The following is a 21,449-nucleotide window of genomic DNA, read 5'->3' as shown; positions in this document are numbered from 1 at the left end:
CTTGTCTTCTGGATTTAGTGAAAAATGCACGTAAAACACTCACAGCTGTTGGCAAGATGTGCAGTTAGCCTCGCATGTCGCTAAAAGCAAGGGGATGAGTTGGTGATGCTCTCAGGAGGAGGCTGCCCTTCTTCACAGATGACAGAGCTGTACCGTCTCGAGGAACCCACCGGGGCCTCTTGCGGTCCGCACTCTTTCAAGAATCACCCACTGACACCCTTGAAAGTCAGTCCAGCTAGGATAGACATTCCCTTGTAAGCAAATTTGTTCTAGAATCATTTGGCTGGCTGGGGCGATATTAAGGTGAAATTGAAGGGCTGAATGAAGACAAGGTTAACCATCTGCACCCGTCACATCTAAAAACCCTGAATTCAGATTGTCAAAAGAGCTCGGCGAATTACGGTTCAATACATGAATCATTCGATTCCTATTAGAAGTATTCTTGAGAAGAGTCCAACTGATCCTTGTGAAAGGGACAATCGTCTGGTTGAGTGACTGAAAACCCGAATGCGGATGAGCCTGGTCTAGCTAAAGTGCAGTAATTCACTTTTAGAGAGGCTGGAATAGAGAGACTCCATAGAGTGGAGCCGAGTGGTCATTTAGTTTAACGAGACCTCGTCGAGTCGATTGCAGCCGCAAGCGCTCTTGGCTCCGCATTTCTGACTCGTCTTTATGGTGAACTTGCATCAGACAAACCATAATGTATCCACAGAACCATCAAGGACCCATGCCTTTCCCACGTATCCATGGCGTGCAACAGCCGACTTCGTTTGGCCACTGACAGCGTTTTTTTAACGTATCCCTCGCTTTCGTACCGTCTGTCGGATTAGTGAAGACCTCCTTAGGGATGTAGAGCTTATCCTCTGCAGTTCTGGCCCAGTCTTTCATCCCTCTCCGGCCCTTCATGGGAAAGTTGATATCACTGGAAACCGCTGACACAGGCTCTCTCTGGATGGTTATCACTGGACGGGCAAAAGCAAACTGTGAGCGAGATGTCTTGTGTTCCATTTGTGATAGAAAAGTACTGCACGACACTTACTGAGGTTATTGGTAACCACCAGGAAGCTTTGGAAAGGCTTTTGGGCCTCACCAATGAGGTGAATGAAATCCTCTAATATCCTCATCAGCAAAGCAGCGCCGGGAGCGACCTGCGGGGGAGCCAAAAATCAACACTGATGCCGTCAATCTTGTAATCCACTTATCACTGATCCACACATTTTTATTCATTACACTACCTAAACTGCTGATTGACTTCCACGGCACGTGGCATCTGATATTAAATTTGGATGCTTGTTTATTGTGTCCAGATGGGAAGTAAAGACACCTTCACTCAAGGGCATCAAGCCAGGTCGCACACAAACACAAATGAAGCGAAACTAATAGGTTTCAATTATGCTCCGCAAACAGGTGTGTTTTTATGATTGTGGATAAAATGTCTAATGTGGGCTGTGGTCACTCCCACCGCTCACACACACAGCCTCCTGGAAAAACGGGTGATAAATAACAGGAAGCAAACATTTTTGTAGCTAAAATGAGGCACAGATTCAGGACAAAAAGACTTTACCTGGTGCACGTCCTCCCATTTCTCTAAATTTTCCACGTCCAACATATGGCTGACGATCTGGAAGAATTTCTAAACGCAAGATGAGAAGATGCCATGAGGAAAGTCCTAACAAGTGTTATGAGGCCAGCATGCAGCTGCTAAAGGCTTTTAGTCACACACAGTCAATATGTTGGGCAAAAATGAAGGCCATGAAGGTATTTAGCTTTTTAAATAGAGCAAAAGACCGAAAACAAAATCCTATTTCAAGCCACAGTCACTGTAGTGCTGCGGTAGTTCATCTTTATTCACAATCCGTGCTGTAGAAAATGGAGCTCTTTTCCTTTTTCAGGTGTATTGTGAGTGTGTGACTGAAAGTTTAGTACGGATTGTGGATTAAGGGGGATTAGGAGGACACTGGGTTTACCTGCACGTCGTCGGGAGCTGGGATGTAGGTTGCTCTTTTGAAGGTGTCCGTCACATTTCGTAGAATCTCCGTGGAAAAGAGAAGATCGCCACTGTAGTAGCTCCTCCTCTGCAATAGGTCCAGGAGACTTCTTACGATCTGAGACATGCCCTCCCCAGCCAGGGTCCTCTGACCCTTCGCGAGATGCTCTCGTAACTGTAATGTGAGAAATGAAAGAAAGAAATGTTCTTCCGCTTCTAAAAAATCAGGAATAGGTTTATTGTGAACGCAGCAGTGAGCAGCATGGACGCCACCAGAACTGGAGAGTTGAATAGAGCTTAAAAATGGGCAAAAACGGAATCCATCGAGCAAAAAGTCGAGATCCACAAATCGTGTCCGCATGTGTGGATGTGTGCAATGCAAAATAAATAAATAAATAAAAGTGCTTGCGGGTGGAATCAGAAGATAACAGCAATCACAGAAAATTAATTATCGACTCTTGATGTTAATGGGAGGCTGGAACAAAAGCAATCAGCTCTGTCATGCGTAGTTCCTGACCCCGTCACCTTCCGCCTTCAGCCGGGAGATGGAAGAGGTCAAGGTTCAAAGATCGGCCTCTGATGATCACATTCATTAGCTACTGTGTGTTCATTAATGGATACGCGTGTGCAGAAAGTGTAACAAAAGCTAATTAGAGATCCCAGCACACAATGTTTGAAGGCAGCATCTGGATTTTGTAAAATAAAACATAAATCAGGTTGAAGCACTGACAAGTATGTTAATTGGACAGAAACATGTCAAATTAGGATGAATAACCAAAGGCATAGAGTCTTTTAAGAAAGAAAGTTTGTGCTAGTTTTCTGTTTTATAGAGCATGTCTTTAAAATCTTTTGTCACACAATATGCACTGATAATGTCAAGAACTTACAGATAAATGTAAATATCTATATTCAAGCGAGACGCATCTGGCGAAGCTCGGAGGACCCCAGAAAGCAACTCCATTATTGTCCAGCATACAACGACGACTAGCAGATCCTGTAAAGAGAGAGCAATGATCAGTCTGGGATAAACCTAAACTTTGGGAAACTGGCTTTGTTTGCAGCATATCTGCATCATCAGTGTTTTTAGGACTACAAAAAATTGGACACTTGTCACTTGGCTGGCGTATATATCTTATGCAACCTGACTTTCCGTCGATAGCGGTCAAGAAGACGAGACAAGACAAGACTTTCCGTCGACAAAGCAGTTTGCAGTAGCGGCGTTGGCGGTAAGCTACCTCTCCCCGATAGGCGGCCATTTACACTGTTTTACTCTGTTGTTGTTGGGCCTCACCGGTTGACCTTTTATATCACATTGCAAACAATCCATAAGGAAGTTAGCCACAAGGTAGCAGCCACAGCTTAATCAATGGCAGCGGCGAACTGGTTTGTGGCTCAATACTCAGCTACTCTTGACAGGTTTTGCTTTTGGAGCACCAAAGGTATATTGCAGCGGGGCCATGGAAGATATTTGCTTTGCAGTCCCCATTTTGGGTTTTGCGCCCATCCTTGAACATTAAAATATTAAGTTATTTCACAAACTCATCTCGGCACCTTCCCAATAGTGCCTGGTTGTTGTTTGTAAAGCTCCTACAGCCACATGCATTTTATGTAATTGAACTACCGGAATTCAGGAATTCACGCCAGGCCAAGTCACTAAACCTTTTACTATTTCATTAACTCACACACTGAGGGTTTACCAAGCTTCAATTTTTGACATGTTTGGAGAAAAGAAGCCTTCTGTTAAGGACAGCTGCAATTTTCATCAAATTTCAGCAGTTCTACTATTCCCAAGTTCAGTTCAGTTAAAATATCATCATGCCAAACTTGACCTCTTTTGAAAATAGAGAAACTCATTTTCAAGACATCTTTATTCATCTTATAATGCTGCAAACTGCTGTAGAACCTTCATTACCTCAGAGTTCTTTAGAGGTCAATTTTGACAGCTGTACTTTGCATGGCAGTGCTTTGTTCTTGGTCCTAGATTTGAAGTTTTATTATGGAGCCTTTTATTTAGGGGAAAACACAATAATTATCCTAATGTAAATCCTGGGGTTAATTTTAAGATGTTGGATCGTGTACAACTTTATGCTAGCTAATATGGTGCTATGGTGCTATTTTTTCAGTTTTTCTTGAAGGTTTTAAATGTTGATTATTGGGACTAGTGATGGTCTGCAGATTCAAGATGCATCACTGACCAGTGGCATTAGTTGGACACTTGTTGTAGACCGTCTCTCCAGCTGAGGCACGTTTCCAGGACATAGCAAGAAGGTGCTCCTCCTTACATATCTCATGAGGAGCTTTAAAAAGGAGACAGAGGCATAAAGAAGTGAAGTTAGACACAGTCCTGCAGGCAAACAGAAACATATCAGCACGTCCACCCTGCCGAGGCGAGAAGAGGGACCCACAAACAAGATACAAATCAATGTCCTTGCGCTCCATCTCATTCTCTTTAACGCTGTTCCCTCTTTTCTGAAAGGCATCTCTTTGGCCGACTCCCTTTCTTTATTCCTCCCGTCCCCCGTCCCTCTCTTTCATAACCCTGATGAAAAAAAAGCGCTTTAAAGATATTCAGAGGGGACAGACAAGTGCTGGCAGACCACAGAGAGACGGCGAGCGAGGGGAAGGGCAGGCACAGAAAGAGAGAAAACAAGATATGGCGGTCCCTTCTAAAGCCGAGTAAGGAAAGATTCCTCATTCTGTGTAAAAGAATCTTCAGAGCTATCCTAAAACTGATCACACGGAGCCACTCGAGTGCACATGTACACGCCGCCCCCGGGAAAACATGCTTTTGTATTCACTTCCACCGTGGCTTCAGTCAACAGGCGCGCTTATTAAAGCGCAGCGCTTCATTCAGTCGATGATGATGAGTACAGACAAAGGAAGAAACTGAAATACAGCCAAGGAAATGAGAGGCACGAGAACAATGTTAAAGAGGAGCGAGTATCTGAGGATGAGAAGAAGCAGCGAAGAGGTGCAGACGACTGGGGACCGGAGCAACGGGAGTTGGGCTCAGACCAAAAGAACCACGTTGTGTGCCGCTTTCGGTCTAGACAAACACTGTGCAGATGCAGTGTGGAAACAGGCTCTTTTGTCACTGAAGACAGGGAAAAATGGCAGAAACCTCAATTTAAAAAAAAAAAAAAGAGTCACTGACCGGGGCACTTCTTCTCGTTGCAGGAGCGGACCTCTTCTCCGGAGCCATCGCAGGGGTATCCCTGTAAACCGGTGCCCTCGCACAGCCTGAAGCGGCGCTGCCAGCCAGAGTCGCACGTTTTGCTGCAGAGACTCCAGTGGTTCCAGCTGCCCCAGTTACCTCCACCTGGAACAGGAGCAGAACAGGGGCCATGAGCACTGGGGATCTGAGAGCCCAGACAGACAGAATCTCCCACTCTGACATGGAAACCGTGACAGCAGCACTGAGGGCATGAGGCTGCTGTTGAGTTTTTTGTTGTCATGCGTTGGCTGTGGTGGTATTGATTAGTTGCATGGCGCCAACCACACCTCATGATCTGATGAGTTTTAAACGAGGATCAATGTGATTGGGGACTCGGGGAAAGAAAGAAAAAAAAGTTTGGTTGATTTTAATGTAGGAAGGATATTAAGGCAAACAAGCCCATTCTTGAGTCCAGGTTCATTAAAACACCATTAATTCAGCCTCGCAGGGGTCCTGGTCTGAACCAGGCCGTGAGCCAGACTATGTCCCAACTCAAAAAATTCCGGTGTGCCTGAGCAGATGCCAGCCTCCTATGCTAGCAACGGATTTTAGCTCCTTACCGCTGCAGGACGGGTTGGTGCACTCTCTGCTCTCCTCATGAAGACCCTTGCACTCGGCCCAGCCGTGCACCGACGAACTGCAGCGCCTCTGCCTCTGCTGGGTTCCGGTGTTGCAGGTGACGCTACACTTCGACCATGGCCCCCACTCCAGCCACTGACCCTCCACTGCCAAACCGGCAAATGAGAAAAAAGACACGGAAATGGATGCAGGTGGCGAGAGGGCGCTTTAATAAGAAACCAGGAAAGGTATATAAAATATGGCAATGCAATTCTGTTTTATATCCACCGTGGTATAATGATCAACTGGAGCTTAATTTCCAACTGCATTATTCCTTCTTTTGTCTCCTGGAAAATGTACTTATTTTGACTTAAAGCAGCAATAAACGTTTAACAGCCATTTCATAGAGATAGCACAGCATAACAAGGCCAGCCCAGGCTTCTGTTCGCAAGAATTCTGCTATTTTGTTTGCTGAAATAGACATTTTAGCTATTTATTGTCCCTCTTGCTAATCTCCAAGCACTTGGAAATGAAGATTACACAAACACCTCGACCAGAGTGTGACAGAAATGTGACCCAAGCCTTCAAAATCCAATTATTAATCCACTAGTGTGCAGGCCCTGATATCAGTTTCCTGCATGTTGTTGTTTTTCCATCAAATTACTCTTCAGGTGGACAAGTTTTCCATTTTGCGTTTGTCACAATCAGCAGACGCTGCATTAGATAGTGCGTGCTCCCGTGTCCAGCTATAGCATGTAGCTGTTAAACGGCGCTGATAACCGCTTCGATCCGCCGGCTGTCTGACCTCGGTGTGGTGCTGCGTCCAGCACTCAGACAGAGATAAAGGAAGAAAGACGGCTCACTCATAGTCTCAGAATTGCATCCCTGAATACCTTAAAACTAGACAAGCCTGATCCTGTGTCTGTTGGGAAAGGCTCATTACTTTTATATTCAGAGCAAAACAGGGTTGTCTCGGCGTTAACGACGAAGTGTTACTTTGTTTGGCTGGGAATGATGTATGAAGGGTCTCTTTGCTAACAATGGGGCTTTGAGTCATGGGGGGAAAATGAAGCAGAGTGTTGTGAATGTACTCCTCCTGAGTGGTGAAGCACTGCCAACTCTCTTTGGTAACGTGGTCAATCACAGCGTGGGACTCTGACAGACTTCCAGCTAGCTGTCTCAGCGTGGAACCGCAGGGTACGAGCCGCGGATGGGACAAGTTTCGGCCATGCTAACTGGACGCGGCAGGTTAGGAGTCAGCGTCCAGACTGAAGAACAGGTCTCTGGTCGCCTCCATGAAGGGAGTAGAAAGACATGTTGAGGGGATGGTCTTTAGTTTAATGGATAATCTGGAAGTTTTGTTCAATTTTCTAATTAAATCCTGATATAATCTAGTTCTTGCAGGGGTTCACAGCTTGGATGCTGGACCGTCTGGGCTAATCTGATCATGGAAACATCAGGGACTAGAATTAGGACCAGCTCTGGTTGCCATGACATGTTTGTCACGTGCCTACGTGTTCACGTGGAGAAAGAATTCCACAAATCACACAAAGCGTCTCACATGGGATGATCTATTGCAAAGACAGGGTGTTCATTCAGTTTAAGTAGCATTTACACTGTCTAGTTATGGATTACGGTGATGAGTTGAAGTCAGTGTTGCTCAGACAGGATGGAAAATGGAGCAGGACATGATAGCAGAGGATCTGAGTATTTGCTGTGCAGTGAGATCCAATCACCCACACGCAGACAGAGGCAGGAACGATCCATCAAAGCTCCATTCTTCATGCATGGCTGCTTGTGCCAAAAGGCCTGCGCTGGTGCTCATCATTTCAAAGGGCCGCTGCCTTTGAACTCCAAAGGAGGAAAAAAAAAAAAGGAGAGAAAACGCAGACTGAATGCATCGCGATCGCGTCGCACCAGCCGTACACAAACGCGCGAAGCACTGGAAGACACACACGCACAGATTTCCTTCGGGCTCCTGAAGGATGATCCCCCCCCCCCCCCCCATCGAGCCCTCTTATTCCATAAGTGTTCCCACAACACAAAACATCCCAGCAGTCATGCTTTAGAGGATTCCATTTCTCCATCTTGCTTCGTGATGCAACGCTGCGTCCTCTTTGTTGGGGAGACTTTTTCCTTTATTAACCTTTTCTAAGCGCTGGCTTTTGAACAACCGGAAATAAATAATCAAATGGGGACAAAGCAAAGTACACAAAAGGCTGCACCCAGAGAGTTTCATATGTGTGATTTCCTCTGGGAGAAGAATGCAGAATTGCCATTTTTTTGTGATGCACCTTTGGCCTTTTAATATTTATATTTAACTCTATTTTGTTAGGGTCGATGATTTTAACAAATAATCAGGTGAGACACTTTTCTTTAGGTACACCTTCATACTGAGGGGCCCAAAGTGCACCAAGAAAATATCCCCACACCACCACAACACCGTCACCAGCCTGAACCTTTGATACAAAGCAGGATGGATCCACGTGTTCATGTTCTTTATGCCAAATTCTGACCAGACCATCTGAATATGGCAGCTGACATCGAGACTCGTCTGACCAGGCAACGTTTTTCCAATCTTCTGTTGTCCAACTTTGGTGATTCTGTGTGAACTTCAGCCTCACTTTCCTGTCATGGACTGACAGGAGGGGCACCGATGTGCTCTCTTGCTGCTGTAGCTCATCGACTCTCAGGTTTTAGAGACGCTCTTCTGCTTTACTGGGTTGTTACGGGTGGATGTTTTGAGTTGCCCGTTGCCTTTGTATCATCTGGAACCAGTCCGCCCATTCTCCTCTGACCTCTCACATCAAGGAGATAATATTGTTCACACAGCTGCCGCTCGCTGGATGTCTTCTTCTTTTTTGGACCTAGTGATGGTTTATCTCTAATAGATCGGCAGTTTTGGAACCGCAGACTGGTGCCAACAACCAGGCCGTGTCACATAAATGCCCTTTATCTCCAACTCCGATGCTCGTCTACCTGCCTAAATACCCTGAGCTGCAGCCACGTGAATGGCTGATTAGCTATGTGTGTTAACAAGCAATTGAAGCAACATTAAGGTATAAAGTGCTCAGCGAGTGTGTTTATTTACTGGAATCAATGTTGCGAGCACACATCTTTGTGCCTGGAAAGCTGCTCTGCTCACTGAACCTGCCCCATTACTTCTTTCGCATCTATTGAGACGTTATTGGAGCCACCGGTCAGTTTTAGTCCCCTTCAGCTGCGGCCTGATAAAAACGTTTCGCCTGGACAGTTCGAGCGAGATTGGAATGAAACGAGGGGGGGTGCTGGTGAGTTACCGCCGCACTCGACAAAGCGTGAGCCTAACAGGTAATTTCAGAGACAATTGCAGCACGGACAGTTCTGCTATAGGAGTGTGGAGCCCCGAAAGAAGTCACATCAACGACTTTGCGGCGCCGAGACCACTTGAGGTGGTTTTGTTAAATGGGCAAGTGCTTGAGATCCAAAATCAGAAAAGGCACTGTGACACCGGCACCAAAGCTGAGGCATTAAGACGTTGGTAAAGGTAGGATTAGGGTTGAATCAGTTCCACGGGACAAGGACAATGCGGGGGAAAATGAAGCTGCGAGGAGGGAAAACTCCAACATGTATACCCAATGGAATTAGACTCCACCCCCAAGATACACTGGACGTAAACACAACCCAGCCAAGTGTTGAGATGTTCCAGACATTGTTTTTGCAGAACTGGCACCGTCAAATGTGACAAGAATGCAGCGCTGGGCCACATTTTTGGAAGGAGGCAAATAAGCTCAGTGCAATGTGATGGTGGATCAAAAACTGGATATAACAAGTTGAATTTATTTTTTTTTAAAAAAGACCGTCATGCTGGAAGGGACAGAGAGAGAGAGGCAGGCTGCATTATGTAAATGGGGAATGGTACTAACCAGGACAGACTGCTATGTTGCAGAGTTTGGTCTGAATCTCAGGCCGTCGGCATGCCAGGACCCCGCTCCCGTTCACACAGCTCCGGCTCCGCGTCCTAGAGCCCCGCCCACAGGTCACAGAGCACAGACTCCATGACGACCACTCCTCCCACAGCCCATGCACTGCAAACACCCACGGACACACGCACAAACACAACACATGGATGAGGAATGGGGAACGTACGGGAGGAGCGGAGCATCCCAAAGGCAGGCAAGAGGCTTCAGAGAATGAGAGAAACATGAGATCAATGAGTCTGAGCACATTCCTTCAGAAGAAACATTCAGGAAGTTGGTGACTTTAATGGCTTGGACAAAAAAAACATTCCCGTTATGGAAAAAGCACAGAAAATGAGACTGTACTTACATGTTACTGTATGGAAGAAAATGGAGGTTATTGGGAAATGGACATTCTGACGTCTGGACTCATGCAAATAAGCAGTTTGAGTAATGAAAACAGGGAAATGAAGGCAGCGAGTTTGCTTTTGAGAGTATTAACGCTTTCAATAATAAGAAGAATATTGAGCAAATCAAAGGATCCACAGACACGACTGACTTCAAACACTTCAAACGCTAATTAAAGCATTAAGACTTTTTCACTCTTTCGTCTCCTCCCTCCCTTTTCATGGTTGTTGCACATCTCATCCCTCTATAGCATCACACACAGTTGAGATAAACCAAAAATCCAATAAATGAGCTCTCTCGCTCTCTCTCCCTCACACACACACACACCAATAATTGCTGAAAAGATGGTGAGATGTTGTACCTGAGATAAGACTGAATAATGATGGCGGACAGATAAGAGAGGGGAGAAAACCCCACTGAAGACAATTTAATAGAAAACGGCAACAGAGATGGAAGATTAAGCATAAACAGATCATTTCAAAGAGAAATTAAACGGATCTGCCGGAGAACAAAACAGTTATTTGAAGAAGTGGAAAATAGGAAAAAAATAAAATATCAGAAAGAAAGCAGAGGGGGCTGGGGATGGTTAAAACACAGGGAAAGTCAAAGAAGAGGACGAAGAAAGGAAACTTCCAAGAGGAGGACAGCAAAAAAAGCAGAATCAGAAACAGGGAGGGATGGAGGAAATGGAGGATGGAGAGTGCTGGTTGTGCTGAGCTAAAGCTAAATAAATCATTGCACTAAATAATTAAGTTGCCACTGTGAAGAAAAGAAACACAAGCAGGGAGCGGACAACCGACTGTAAATACTAACGGAGGTGAGTTTCCAGTTGATTCCTGATCTTGATGCCTGAGCAGCTCTGAGCCAAAACTCCACGTAGTTCGGACATAAGAGGATGAAGGCATCTGATACTGGCTCCTCGAATGTGTATTATTCAGTTTGATATTCACATTATTTTACTCCTTATGATCTATAACAACCTATTTGCTCTCAATAGGCACTTGTGCTGTCACACAAATGGATTTTTTTTGTTATCAAAGTCCTAAACTACTCGCAGATTAACTCACATAAATAATAAAATACAGCCGGCATCTTCAAAGCGTTTCGGGTCATTTGATTTTAAATTGGGGGGAAAAGAAAAAAACGAGGCGTGACCAAACCCACAAAAACCCTCTTTTTGCTTCTGTTGAAAATGACCCGAAGGTCATTATTTATTCATGCGAACGGCAGTCTCTCAAACCCAGGAAAAGTCCGGGACATCTGAGGAAATCAATCTCTCTGTCCATTCAAATCAAGCCGGGAGCTGCCTCGGGAATAAGATCCGGAGTGCAGAAAATGGAGCTTTGACAGAGGCCGATGACTTCTCACTCCCAACAGGTCCGATAATGAAGTTAGCAACACGCCGCTGCTAATGCGCTAACAAAACAGACGTAAAGAGCAGGATCACAAGTGAATAAACTACAGGGAGGCCGTATATAACAAGGCAATTTTCTCAATCTGTTTGTGTCTTTTTGAAACTTGCAGAAAACATAACGCAGCATCTCTTATTTTAGCCGAACATGTGAAGAGTTTGGTGCCAGCAGGGTTGCCGTTGCAGCAGGAGGCAGAAAAGCACGTTTACAGCACACATGAAACAAATTACATTTCAAAGTTAGCCTGAAACACTGAAAGCAAATGCAAGCAAGGTCAAAAGGGCGCCGCGACGCTCGCCGTAACCCCTGTTTAATGAGGACGTAGCATAATTTCCAGTGAATTCCCACCATTTTTAATCCCATTGCCTGCAATCGGACACGTACCGTCCTCATTTTAGCTATTTAATCAGGGATCATAACACAGCAGGGCAGCGTTTGTTGAAACCAGGAGAGCAGATGTACGCTTGGCTCAGCTTCTGCTTTCCACATCTGCATAAATCTGCTTCGGCTTCAACATTTTATCCTCGCAGGCATTGCGGCCGCGTGCTTGAATGATCGTTGAAAGCACACCGTTGCCGCGTTTGACTACACGCTGACCCAGACGTACTGTATTCACGGCGCGCCATATTTCCGCTCCATGTTTGAAATGTCACTGAGTCTAATAAGCAGTGGATAACGAGGAGATGAATTCATTTTGCAGGCACCGGGGCAGGAAAACACAACCCTCGTGCCCATGATTGGTAGTTTCCTTTGTCCAGCGCTGGAATATATTCCAAATTAATGATCTACATAGTCGAAACAGGGAGAAATGTGTTACATTTCTCCTCTACACCACAATTTACGGTAACAGTTTCACTTATTATTGACGTTCTAACAATAAAAACCCCTCAACACATCAGAGTGGTCAGATGATGTGTTAACAGGAAGTGTGTGTGCAAGGAGGAAATAACAGTCATCTATAAGGCTCCTCCAAAGCCCTGTGTAAGTTTACAGTTTTGTGGATGATCAAATGTGACAGTCTTGTCACAGTCTTCAGTCTTGTGGATGATCAAAAGTCTGATTCCTGCACTGTAATCTAACTCCTGATAGATTAAAAACGTGATTAGTTTCAGGACAGGCTTAGCTCTACCTCTGGAAAGGGTTTTGCACAAATCTGCCACAAAAATGGTATATTTATAAGGCTTAAAAGAACTGCGTGATACATTTAGTGGCAGGAAATGTAACTGAAGAACTGTCACAAACCTAAACTTTGAGAACATCCTGTGGCTGCCGGAGAACAAAATGTTTGCTTTTCCCCCTCATTATTTTATTCACCATAACGTTTAGTCCTGAGGTTGCTTGTTGAAGCTGTACCTCTGAATGATTTCTCGACTTTTAATTAATACTGTTTTTCCATGACAGGCTATTTTAGGCTAATGCGGCTACATTCAGTTGAAAGAAATCTGGATCATTTTTTGAGGTTCCTTTAAAACCTGAATACGCAGCTAAATCAAGCTTATTCTAGCTAACTGCAGATCTATACATTTAATAAGTGAAGGAGAAGAAAGAAAACGAGCCAATCACATCAAGTCTATTAAACACTATTATATCCTAGCTATCATCATATTTGCAGTTTACTTTGATTTTAGTGTTTTTCCATTCAGGCAGTCTCTGTAGTGTCTCTATGTCCTCAAGAAATGTGTCCGGAAACATCAAAGGAATTGAACTAAAATGAAATAATAAACAGAACATAACGGAGCAACCAATATTCCATCAAAGGAGCGGCTGAGGATATTAAAATCGACACTGAATGAAAAATGAGGCACTTAGTCATACAAATCGTGTCGGTGCATTTGCATGAAAACAAGATTAGCATATGCACTGACAGCGAAAATGGGCCTCTTGCCTTCTCTAGTGCATCAGAGAACCCTGACTGTTGATCTGAGGAACCAGAGAAAAAAGATCTGCAACTGCTTATACAAAGGAAAGGACTTTGGGAAAAGTCACGTCTTGAATACCGTCGTGAGCCTTAACCAGTCCTCCTCAAGGTGAGGAATCAAAATCAAAGAAATATGTTTGATGTTTACTATTGCTACTGCAGAGGTCAGCTAGCCAACTGTGGAAGGTGCTATGGCAAAGAGAGTATCGGAAACGGTTACGTCACTCTTGAGGAGGTAAAACTGCATCAAAACATCCCTTTCCGACAACGCCATTACTGGTGTGACTCTACTTCAAAACTAGCGAGGGGCCCGACTCTTAGCAACTTTCTTTTAATTCAATCCGCAGACCTCTTCATGATCGATGATGCTACTTGAGCTAATCAATCTCAAACTTTATGGAGCCGCCTTTTCAGCCACGCAACTTTGATCACTTATTCGGCGGTAATCCCCGAGACCTACAAACAGACTTTGATGTGCCAGATCAGCGGAGCTCCGATTTTAGCGATTCCGCACCGCTGCAGATGTCCTGGATCTGGAAGGGCGGGATATGCTTAGCGGAAGTGGCTGGTAACGGCCGGGGATATGAGCTCAGTATAGAGATGCCGGTTTGTGGAAATGCACTGAAACAATTACACACTTCGCCCACTGATGAGAAGAGCTGTGGATTATGGGAGGGATATGAAGTGGGCAGGTGGGAGTCGCTGGACATTTCAATTCGGAGCTGAGGAGGATACGCTGTACTTCACATTTTAATCTCCTAAAAACCCACCCTGGCAATCTCCCTGGGCAACATTAATTGTAGAGACCCACAGGTTCCAAACATCAACCTGATCCGGTCTGATTGTGTTGTGAATGTGGAGTAGAAACGGATAATTTGCTGCTCATTTTCCCTCCCCGCACGCTTCGACGTGGCAGGAGGACGGCGGCGAAAACGCGGCGTTTGGCAGGGGGACTTCATTTAAAATGAAAACCAAAATCCTCTAAAGCAGAAGCAAAAGCTTTACTGTCATCATGATTTGGAATAATTTTGAAGCCTTATCACTGTCACCTGGGCCCAGGTTGGATTTGCATAAAATATTTCATATCGGCGCTTGGGCAGATATTAAATTTCCCCATAAATTACACAACCCTGGGTAGAAAGCTTCCTTTCACATTTACGTCTTAGATAAACAGTACGTGAAGAGAGATTTCCTGGTGATAAAGACAAGGAAAACGAGAGAGGAAGATTATTGTTTCACCGCGGCTGAGCGGGGGACCGGTGACGCGTTTGATTCCGCATTCTTCATCCTGAGTGACACTTTTCCCGGTTTTTTCATGACACATTTTGAGGGGACGTAAATGAAACGGGAGTGGGAAACTGTCAAGGTTCTGTTGTTTGAATTTCAAAAACCACGCTGTGGGGAAAAAGGCGCTCAAAAAAAACAACCCAAAAGGTTAACACGTACCCGAGCCCACGATTCCAGGTTCACCGGGACAGGAGGACGTGTTGTTGCACATGCGTGTTTCCCGCAGGGCACCGCTGCAAAGCGTCCCATATGGGGAGGAAACGCATGAGCGCGTCCTCACTTGCCAACCTTGGCCACACGTGAGGGAGCACACGCTCCACTGTGACCACTCCTCGGCCGCGGGGTCACCTGTGGGGCGGGGAGGAATCATTAAAAGCAATAAAAGAGAGATTAATAATTGTAGCATCATCACAGGAGCCTCTGCGGGCTCTTCTCGCTGACGCACCATGAGTGCACTTTCTCGGTATCCCAAAGTGTCTTGCTTACTTTTGACGCCTTAGCTACCAAGTGTGCCACTAAAGACCACATGAGCATCCTAACACTGGCTGCTCGGATGTGTCTGAAAACAGGAAGCACTTCCTGTTTTGTGGGTTGAAGCTGTTTTATCAAATCGTGAACCTTTAACCCTTTTAGCTACTGTGCAGCAGCCAACACGAAGGACATTTGTCCGTCCTCAACGGTCGCAAAGACAATTATTAAGGGTTAAATGGAGTACCTGTTGTCAGATGAAAACGAGCTAGTTGATATTACAGGCCACTGAACCTTGATGGAAGCTATCGTTTGTGGACGGTCAAACGATTAAGTAAATGTCCTTTGGGGTTGTTTTATTGAACTTTCTTCCAGACAAATCCACATTTGTATGTGGTTCATCCTGGAACTCTGCTTCAGTCCCGGGAATTAAACTGTAGCCATTAATCTCTTCAAATAACGCGAGCCAATGATTGCAATCATGAGTTTTGGGTCTACATCCGAGCTGGGGGAAATTGTCAAACTGGTCATGCTGCCGACGCGACGAGTCGTAGCCTCCGTCCTCCTGTTATGTGAAAGGACAATGAGGCAAATGTCTTTGATACAATGTCAACAGGTTTTCCTTCAGCTGATGAGTACTTTTTAACTTCCTCATCAGGCCCAAGAGGTGGGAAAAGGTGGGAAAACAATGGATGAGTATCAGGAGGAGCAAAACGGGGACTTTCTGCCCTCTAACAGGAGGTCCTTCCTCAGCTCTCTTGCTGGAACTTTGGGTCATTCTGGACTTAATAACAGTTTAATAACAATGCTTTTGAAACACTCTATGATGGACACAAGTGATTTCTTTTTTTATCAAGCGTGGGGGTTTAAATTGTTCCTACATCATGCTAACATGACTGTGATTTAGACAGGATATATTTAATACATAATGCATCCAATAAATGTTTCATTTTACAGCGGCTCTCAGACACTTGCTCAAGGGTTACTTTGACTTATCTTGGCAGCTGTGGAGACTCTTCCATTGCCCCCCCCTTCCCCAGTTACTCCCTCGAGAACAAAAACAGCAGGGTTAAATCAGCCCTCTTGTTTCGCTCCCCCTCTCTCCCCCCATCTAAATTATTTACGAGCGCCGTGTCCTTTGATGAAGGCGTCATCACATGGCAACGAAGGAAATCAAATTAATTGCATGTCCGCTAATCGCATTACATCTTCATTAACACGCCATGAGTCAGGGCTTAAGCTCATCACACATGCCTGGAAGAATGGAAGACTTTTGGAGGGGAGGCGGGATAGAGCCGGGGGTTCCCCTCACGGAGGGGACTCCCTCCTACACGCACCCATCAAAGCGCGAGTCGTCATGCACGCGAGCTTTATTTAGCCTGTCATTAACATGTTGTGCTGTGTATCAGGCAGTCTTAACATACAGCACATGACATGAACTGAAATGTTACATGTTGCATCTATTGAATGATTCAGCCTTCTTTTCAGATTAACCATGAACATTTTCCGATGTGTGGAGGTCAGTGGTCAACCGCAGCAGTTGGCCTGGTCACCATGCAGGAAGTGTCCAACAAAAGGACCTTCTTCTTATCATTAACCAGCTCCGTGGCTCATGGAGACTCACCTGTCTGTGCCTGAAAAACGCCCGGCTGGTCAGCGGATCTCGGTCTTTGGGTCTTTACCTTCAGGTCGTCATCGTATGGGTCTGAAAAAGAGAATAAAGCAAAAGATAAAGACAAATACTGTGTCCTCTGTTAGAAATAGGGATGTCTTGATCCATTTCCCCCCCATATCCCAGTCATCTGGTACTAAAATCAAATTCCACGTACCCCTTAAGATTTTTATTATTATTCAACATGTGAACAGATCTGTCACCGATGGGTCGTACTTACAGCGCCGCCTACTGGTGACAGGAAGGTACCTGCATTGAGCTACTTGTAGTGAGGCTTTGCACATAGGTCAGAACTGGTGAAAATTTTAATAACATTGGATCAGTCACCAGCAGAGCAGATGTTTTCAGTGTGCCAAAGCCCAGTGTGCATGTGAGGGCTGCTCAGAGCTGCTGAAGCTTTAACTAGTATTGAAACGCGGTTTCACGACACCATTTTTCCTTCCCACTGTGTGAAATCCCCACCTTGCAGACCTGTTGCTGCGCCAAAAATATTGAAATATTTCCAAACAGGTGGACATTTGATTCGCTCTTCTGATCTTTCCAGCTTTAGATGTGCGCTCCCCTAGCCTACCAGCTCACTGCTCAGCTCCCTGCCTCTCATACGCTACCAGAATCCTCATTGCTGGCGTGGACGGACAATAGAACCCTACATGTTTGATCCATCAGGCATCCGGATCCTTTTCCACAAACATTCCTTCACATTTACGTGTGGGGGCCCCCCATTTGGAATCGTGGGATCGTAACGGGTACAAGTTCTAAAGAGAAAATTCTGACAGACACCTACTCTTTTTTTATACATGCAGAAAGATCAGAACGTACTGGTACATTCTAATCACGACTCTGGCTCCTCAAAAAAATCAAATAAAAATATATACCCGCCTACGTTTGCTTGGCTTGCTTCTGGTAGCCAATTTTTTAATGAACACAGAGCACACAATGTACTAAAACTGCTGACAAGTTGGCGATATAATCCCAAAGTCAATTTTTGATCAACGGGGATATATTAAAATAAAATACTCGCATGCATGTCCTGAAAGTCACAATTCAGCACGCAGCAAAGTCTTTGAAAACAAATGAACATCCACATCAGAGCAGAGATGAAATTAAAATGAAGAAACCCATCGGTTGGTTTTATCCACTTTCAAACACAGGGAGGCATAAATTCAGACTGTTGTGAGCTCTGTAAATGGATTTATACTGTAACACTCTGGCAGGGAAACCAATCTTTGATTTAACAGATCTCTTCTCCTGGAGTGGATATATTGCTAATCTGTCTTCTTGAGTGCAGACTCTTAATCCTAATCTCCAGAGAACTGATTGATTAGACTGAAATGAATGAATGAATAAATGGATACAAATGAATCTGCAGTGAATCAGTGGGAATATTTACAGTGTTGAGGAGAGCGGGAGTGGCAGCGCTCGGGCACAGTTATATCCTGCTCGGGGACTTTTGCATGTTCCGTGCCCTTGATTGTGGCATTGAAGCTAGATCTCGATCCACCCCCTCTGAGACCGCAGAGTGACCCCTCACCTCTCCTCTCAGATGGGTTAAAGTGGGCGTGGCTTGTCGGGCGGTGCGATAAAACAGATCCTGCGCATTAAAATGCGCTCAAACACCAATTTTTGTTGGACACCAGGTGGATTTGGTCACTTGATCAACACCTGCAGCTAAAAAGATAACAGTGCAAATGAAGACAGCCCTTCTGAAATCCAACAATCAAAAAGGTTACTGTTGCCGGGCAACTGTTGACTGTGGACATTTCTTACCCTGGTGTTACGATATTCGTTTTTAACCATAAAATCCTGGCCCTGACTGAACGGACACCTCGGAATAATTGCCAAACTGAGAACTTTTAAGACGCGAGCAAGCCTTTAAGGGGGCAATAAAAGGATTTAATTGAGCCTAAACTCTCCCGGCACACTTCCTTCAGCCTGTCCATGATTTCCCAGCACTCATCATCCTCCTAACTAATCAATACTCATTAGCTAAAAAACAAAAATGCAAATGAAAATTCCCAGCTGCCCAATTATCCTCTTCCTCTGACACAGAAGCTCCACTAACAGCACGGGCTGGTATATAAAAAAAGAAGAGATTAGCGCCAAAGAATCAATAAGTACCTGCAGCAAAGATGTTGAAATATCATTTTATACTGTTAAACTGATTAGAGTATTGTACTGTGGAAACCTTATAAAACAATATTTATAGAAATGTGGTTATTATAAAGGTATTACATGGTATAAATCCCTATCTGCATATATTTCTGACACTGGATTAGAATAGATTGTCCCCCAAAAAATGCGAAAGAATCCCTCAAATCCCTTCCAAATGGTATCACAAAAGATTTTTTAAAAGTGTCCTAATTTTCCGTCTCTTTGTGAGAGTCTCTCGCCTCGATGCTGCACTAGTGAACGTTCCCTGGATGAATAATCACGTGGGCATAAACGCTCTTTTTCCCTCCCTGCATGTCTTCACCCATCCCTGGTAGGTGTGTGCTTTACAGGGCGGAGGTTTGAAAGAACAGCGCCACACGGGCCGGCAAAATTGAAAGGCAAGATCAATAAATAAACCCCCCAAGGGCACTGACCTTTGCACTACCCCGCTAGAGCATTTAATGCTCTCAACTGCACTTTAACGGTTATTTCATCAAATCACCGGCCCTTCTACGGCCAACATCAGAGGCACCTTCACGTCTAGAAATACTATTTTCCACCTTTGGAAGGACTACTTCCTGTCTAAAGTACGGTCAATAATCCCAATGCTGCAGAAGAGAGGCGCTAATATCTGTACTCACCTCTGAGCGTGCAAGCAGGGTAGCAATTATACCTGTAAAATGATTCTTTTGTTTTGCAGCACAAGGATATCCTAGATGCAATGCAAGTGGTGAATAGACCCTTTTTAAAGCACTCTTTTCAGAGATTTACCAATGTCAATCATCCTACAGGTCGATCTTTCAAATGTGAGCGTACGAAAAAAAAATTGATGGCAATGGCTTTGTGCTCGGTTTGCAGAGTTCTGACTGGCTGCCCCGACCAAGATTTGGAACGATTTTTTTTTTTTTTGTCCTTGCGGAAAATACAGCGAGCCACCCTGATGCTCGCAGTGTGAGCGCCTGTTTTGATACGCAGCTAAAGCACATCTTGGCTTCAAAAGTCTCTGAAAACCCACAGAACATCCTCACACTGAAGAACAGAGAGAGTAAAAAAAAGAGCCCGTTGGGCAGAAAAATCCAAAATATGGAAAAGGATTTGGCTGTGGGGGTTCAGCGCAGCGCTGAGAGCTCTGGTTAGCAAAAACCACTGATGAGTTTACTGCTTTTTGGAGTAGATGATGGTTCATACGTGCTCCTGCACGTCACCATCTCAGCCTTTCTCCAACTGTGGTCTCCAATGGTTGCAGCCTCCACCGCGATCTGTCGTTGACAGCGCGTGATGCTACCGTGCAGAAGATGCTGACGAACAACAGCGGGCTACCACGTCGCTGAACATCTCGGTAAACACTTTAGCACCGGTGTGAACCCAAACACCCCTCGAAGAGGCAAAGAGGTCGTAGATCTGCTCGATAAACACGGTTAAATGTCGTGCAAGGGGATTGGGAAACAGCCAGCCAGAGCTGGAGGCTGCTTCTGACCAAGTTGGGACTCATGCCTGCTGGTGTGGGTGTGTGTTTAGCACCAGAACACATATGGAAGCACTGTAAGGAAATGTGCAGAATTAGGAGAGGTGACGTTTCTGCTCATGGTCTGCTTCATCAGTCCTGCGATGTTGCCAACATAAAGACAGTCTGCCATCCATCAAATCAGAGTTTATGGCTTTCTGCTGATGTCTGTTCACTCCGCGCCCCCATTGGGAGAGTCCAAACGGATAGAAGAGCTCCATAATGGACTTTTTATAAGCTGACCGGACTGACAGGTCCAATCCTGGACTGTCTGTTTGATATGAAGGCAGTGGTGGAATCAGGTTGGAGCAGGGCAGCCTCTGTGTGAAAACGGGGGCCTCAAGGTCATTTTGCTGCCTTCAAAATGAATTCAGAATCTAGTTTACCGAGCCCCCAAAGGCTGCTGTTTTTCATCTAATACTCGCACACACTCACACAGATCAACACAAGGCCTTGCTACACTTTCCAGCTGCCCAAATTGGCTGTTTCAGTCTCAATCTGGACTTGGCTTTTCCTCCTATTTTTCTTTCTATCATTAATGACTTTTAAATTTTCCAACTCCTACGCCATAGAGTCATCTGTCTGTGCCCTTTGCCCCCCCCCCATCTCAGCATTTGTTTTGCCCTGTTCCACGGCGGGATGAGAGGCTCAGCTGATGCATTCAGGGACAGGCTGCAGAAAGGCGACGCCATCGACAAGCGATCGATCCCAAAATGACCGGAACTGCTCATTAACCCCCGAGCAGACACCTGTTGTTAAGGCTATAGACAATTACCCCCCCCACCCCCTTCCCCACCGGTTTAGTGTGTTTGTTTACAATGGGCAGATCAGCTTCCCAGGTGCTTCCCAACTGCTGCAGCTATTGATTCATATTCATATTTATGAGGACACGTACGCGTTTTCATGTCCCACCTCAAGAAGGTTTAAACGTA

At 45.1% G+C, this 21,449-nt stretch overlaps 1 protein-coding gene across 16 annotated transcripts in view; it reads right to left on the bottom strand.

Moving 5' to 3' along the window:
• adgrb2 (adhesion G protein-coupled receptor B2) overlaps positions 1 to 21,449 on the bottom strand; it is a 138,497-nt gene that overhangs the window by 53,031 nt on the left and 64,017 nt on the right. For 13 of the 16 annotated variants that reach the window (XM_057020418.1, XM_057020423.1, XM_057020424.1 and 10 more), the window contains exons 3-13: positions 16,815 to 16,895; positions 14,882 to 15,070; positions 9,665 to 9,826; positions 5,762 to 5,926; positions 5,142 to 5,306; positions 4,183 to 4,284; positions 2,875 to 2,981; positions 1,968 to 2,162; positions 1,565 to 1,633; positions 1,040 to 1,148; positions 816 to 962 (exon numbers count right to left, since the gene is read on the bottom strand). In XM_057020418.1, the coding sequence (XP_056876398.1) occupies positions 816 to 962; positions 1,040 to 1,148; positions 1,565 to 1,633; positions 1,968 to 2,162; positions 2,875 to 2,981; positions 4,183 to 4,284; positions 5,142 to 5,306; positions 5,762 to 5,926; positions 9,665 to 9,826; positions 14,882 to 15,070; positions 16,815 to 16,895 (1,491 nt within the window). The remainder of the gene's footprint in view (positions 1 to 815; positions 963 to 1,039; positions 1,149 to 1,564; positions 1,634 to 1,967; positions 2,163 to 2,874; positions 2,982 to 4,182; positions 4,285 to 5,141; positions 5,307 to 5,761; positions 5,927 to 9,664; positions 9,827 to 14,881; positions 15,071 to 16,814; positions 16,896 to 21,449) is intronic. The other 3 variants (XM_057020425.1, XM_057020426.1, XM_057020431.1) reach the window with 3 other exon arrangements.

This window comes from Takifugu flavidus, chromosome 21 (genome assembly GCF_003711565.1).
Source record: "Takifugu flavidus isolate HTHZ2018 chromosome 21, ASM371156v2, whole genome shotgun sequence".
In the NCBI taxonomy this organism is placed as follows: Eukaryota; Metazoa; Chordata; class Actinopteri; order Tetraodontiformes; family Tetraodontidae; genus Takifugu; species Takifugu flavidus.
The sequence above is the reverse complement of the archived record's forward strand: the minus strand, read 5'-3'. Positions and strand labels throughout refer to the sequence as shown.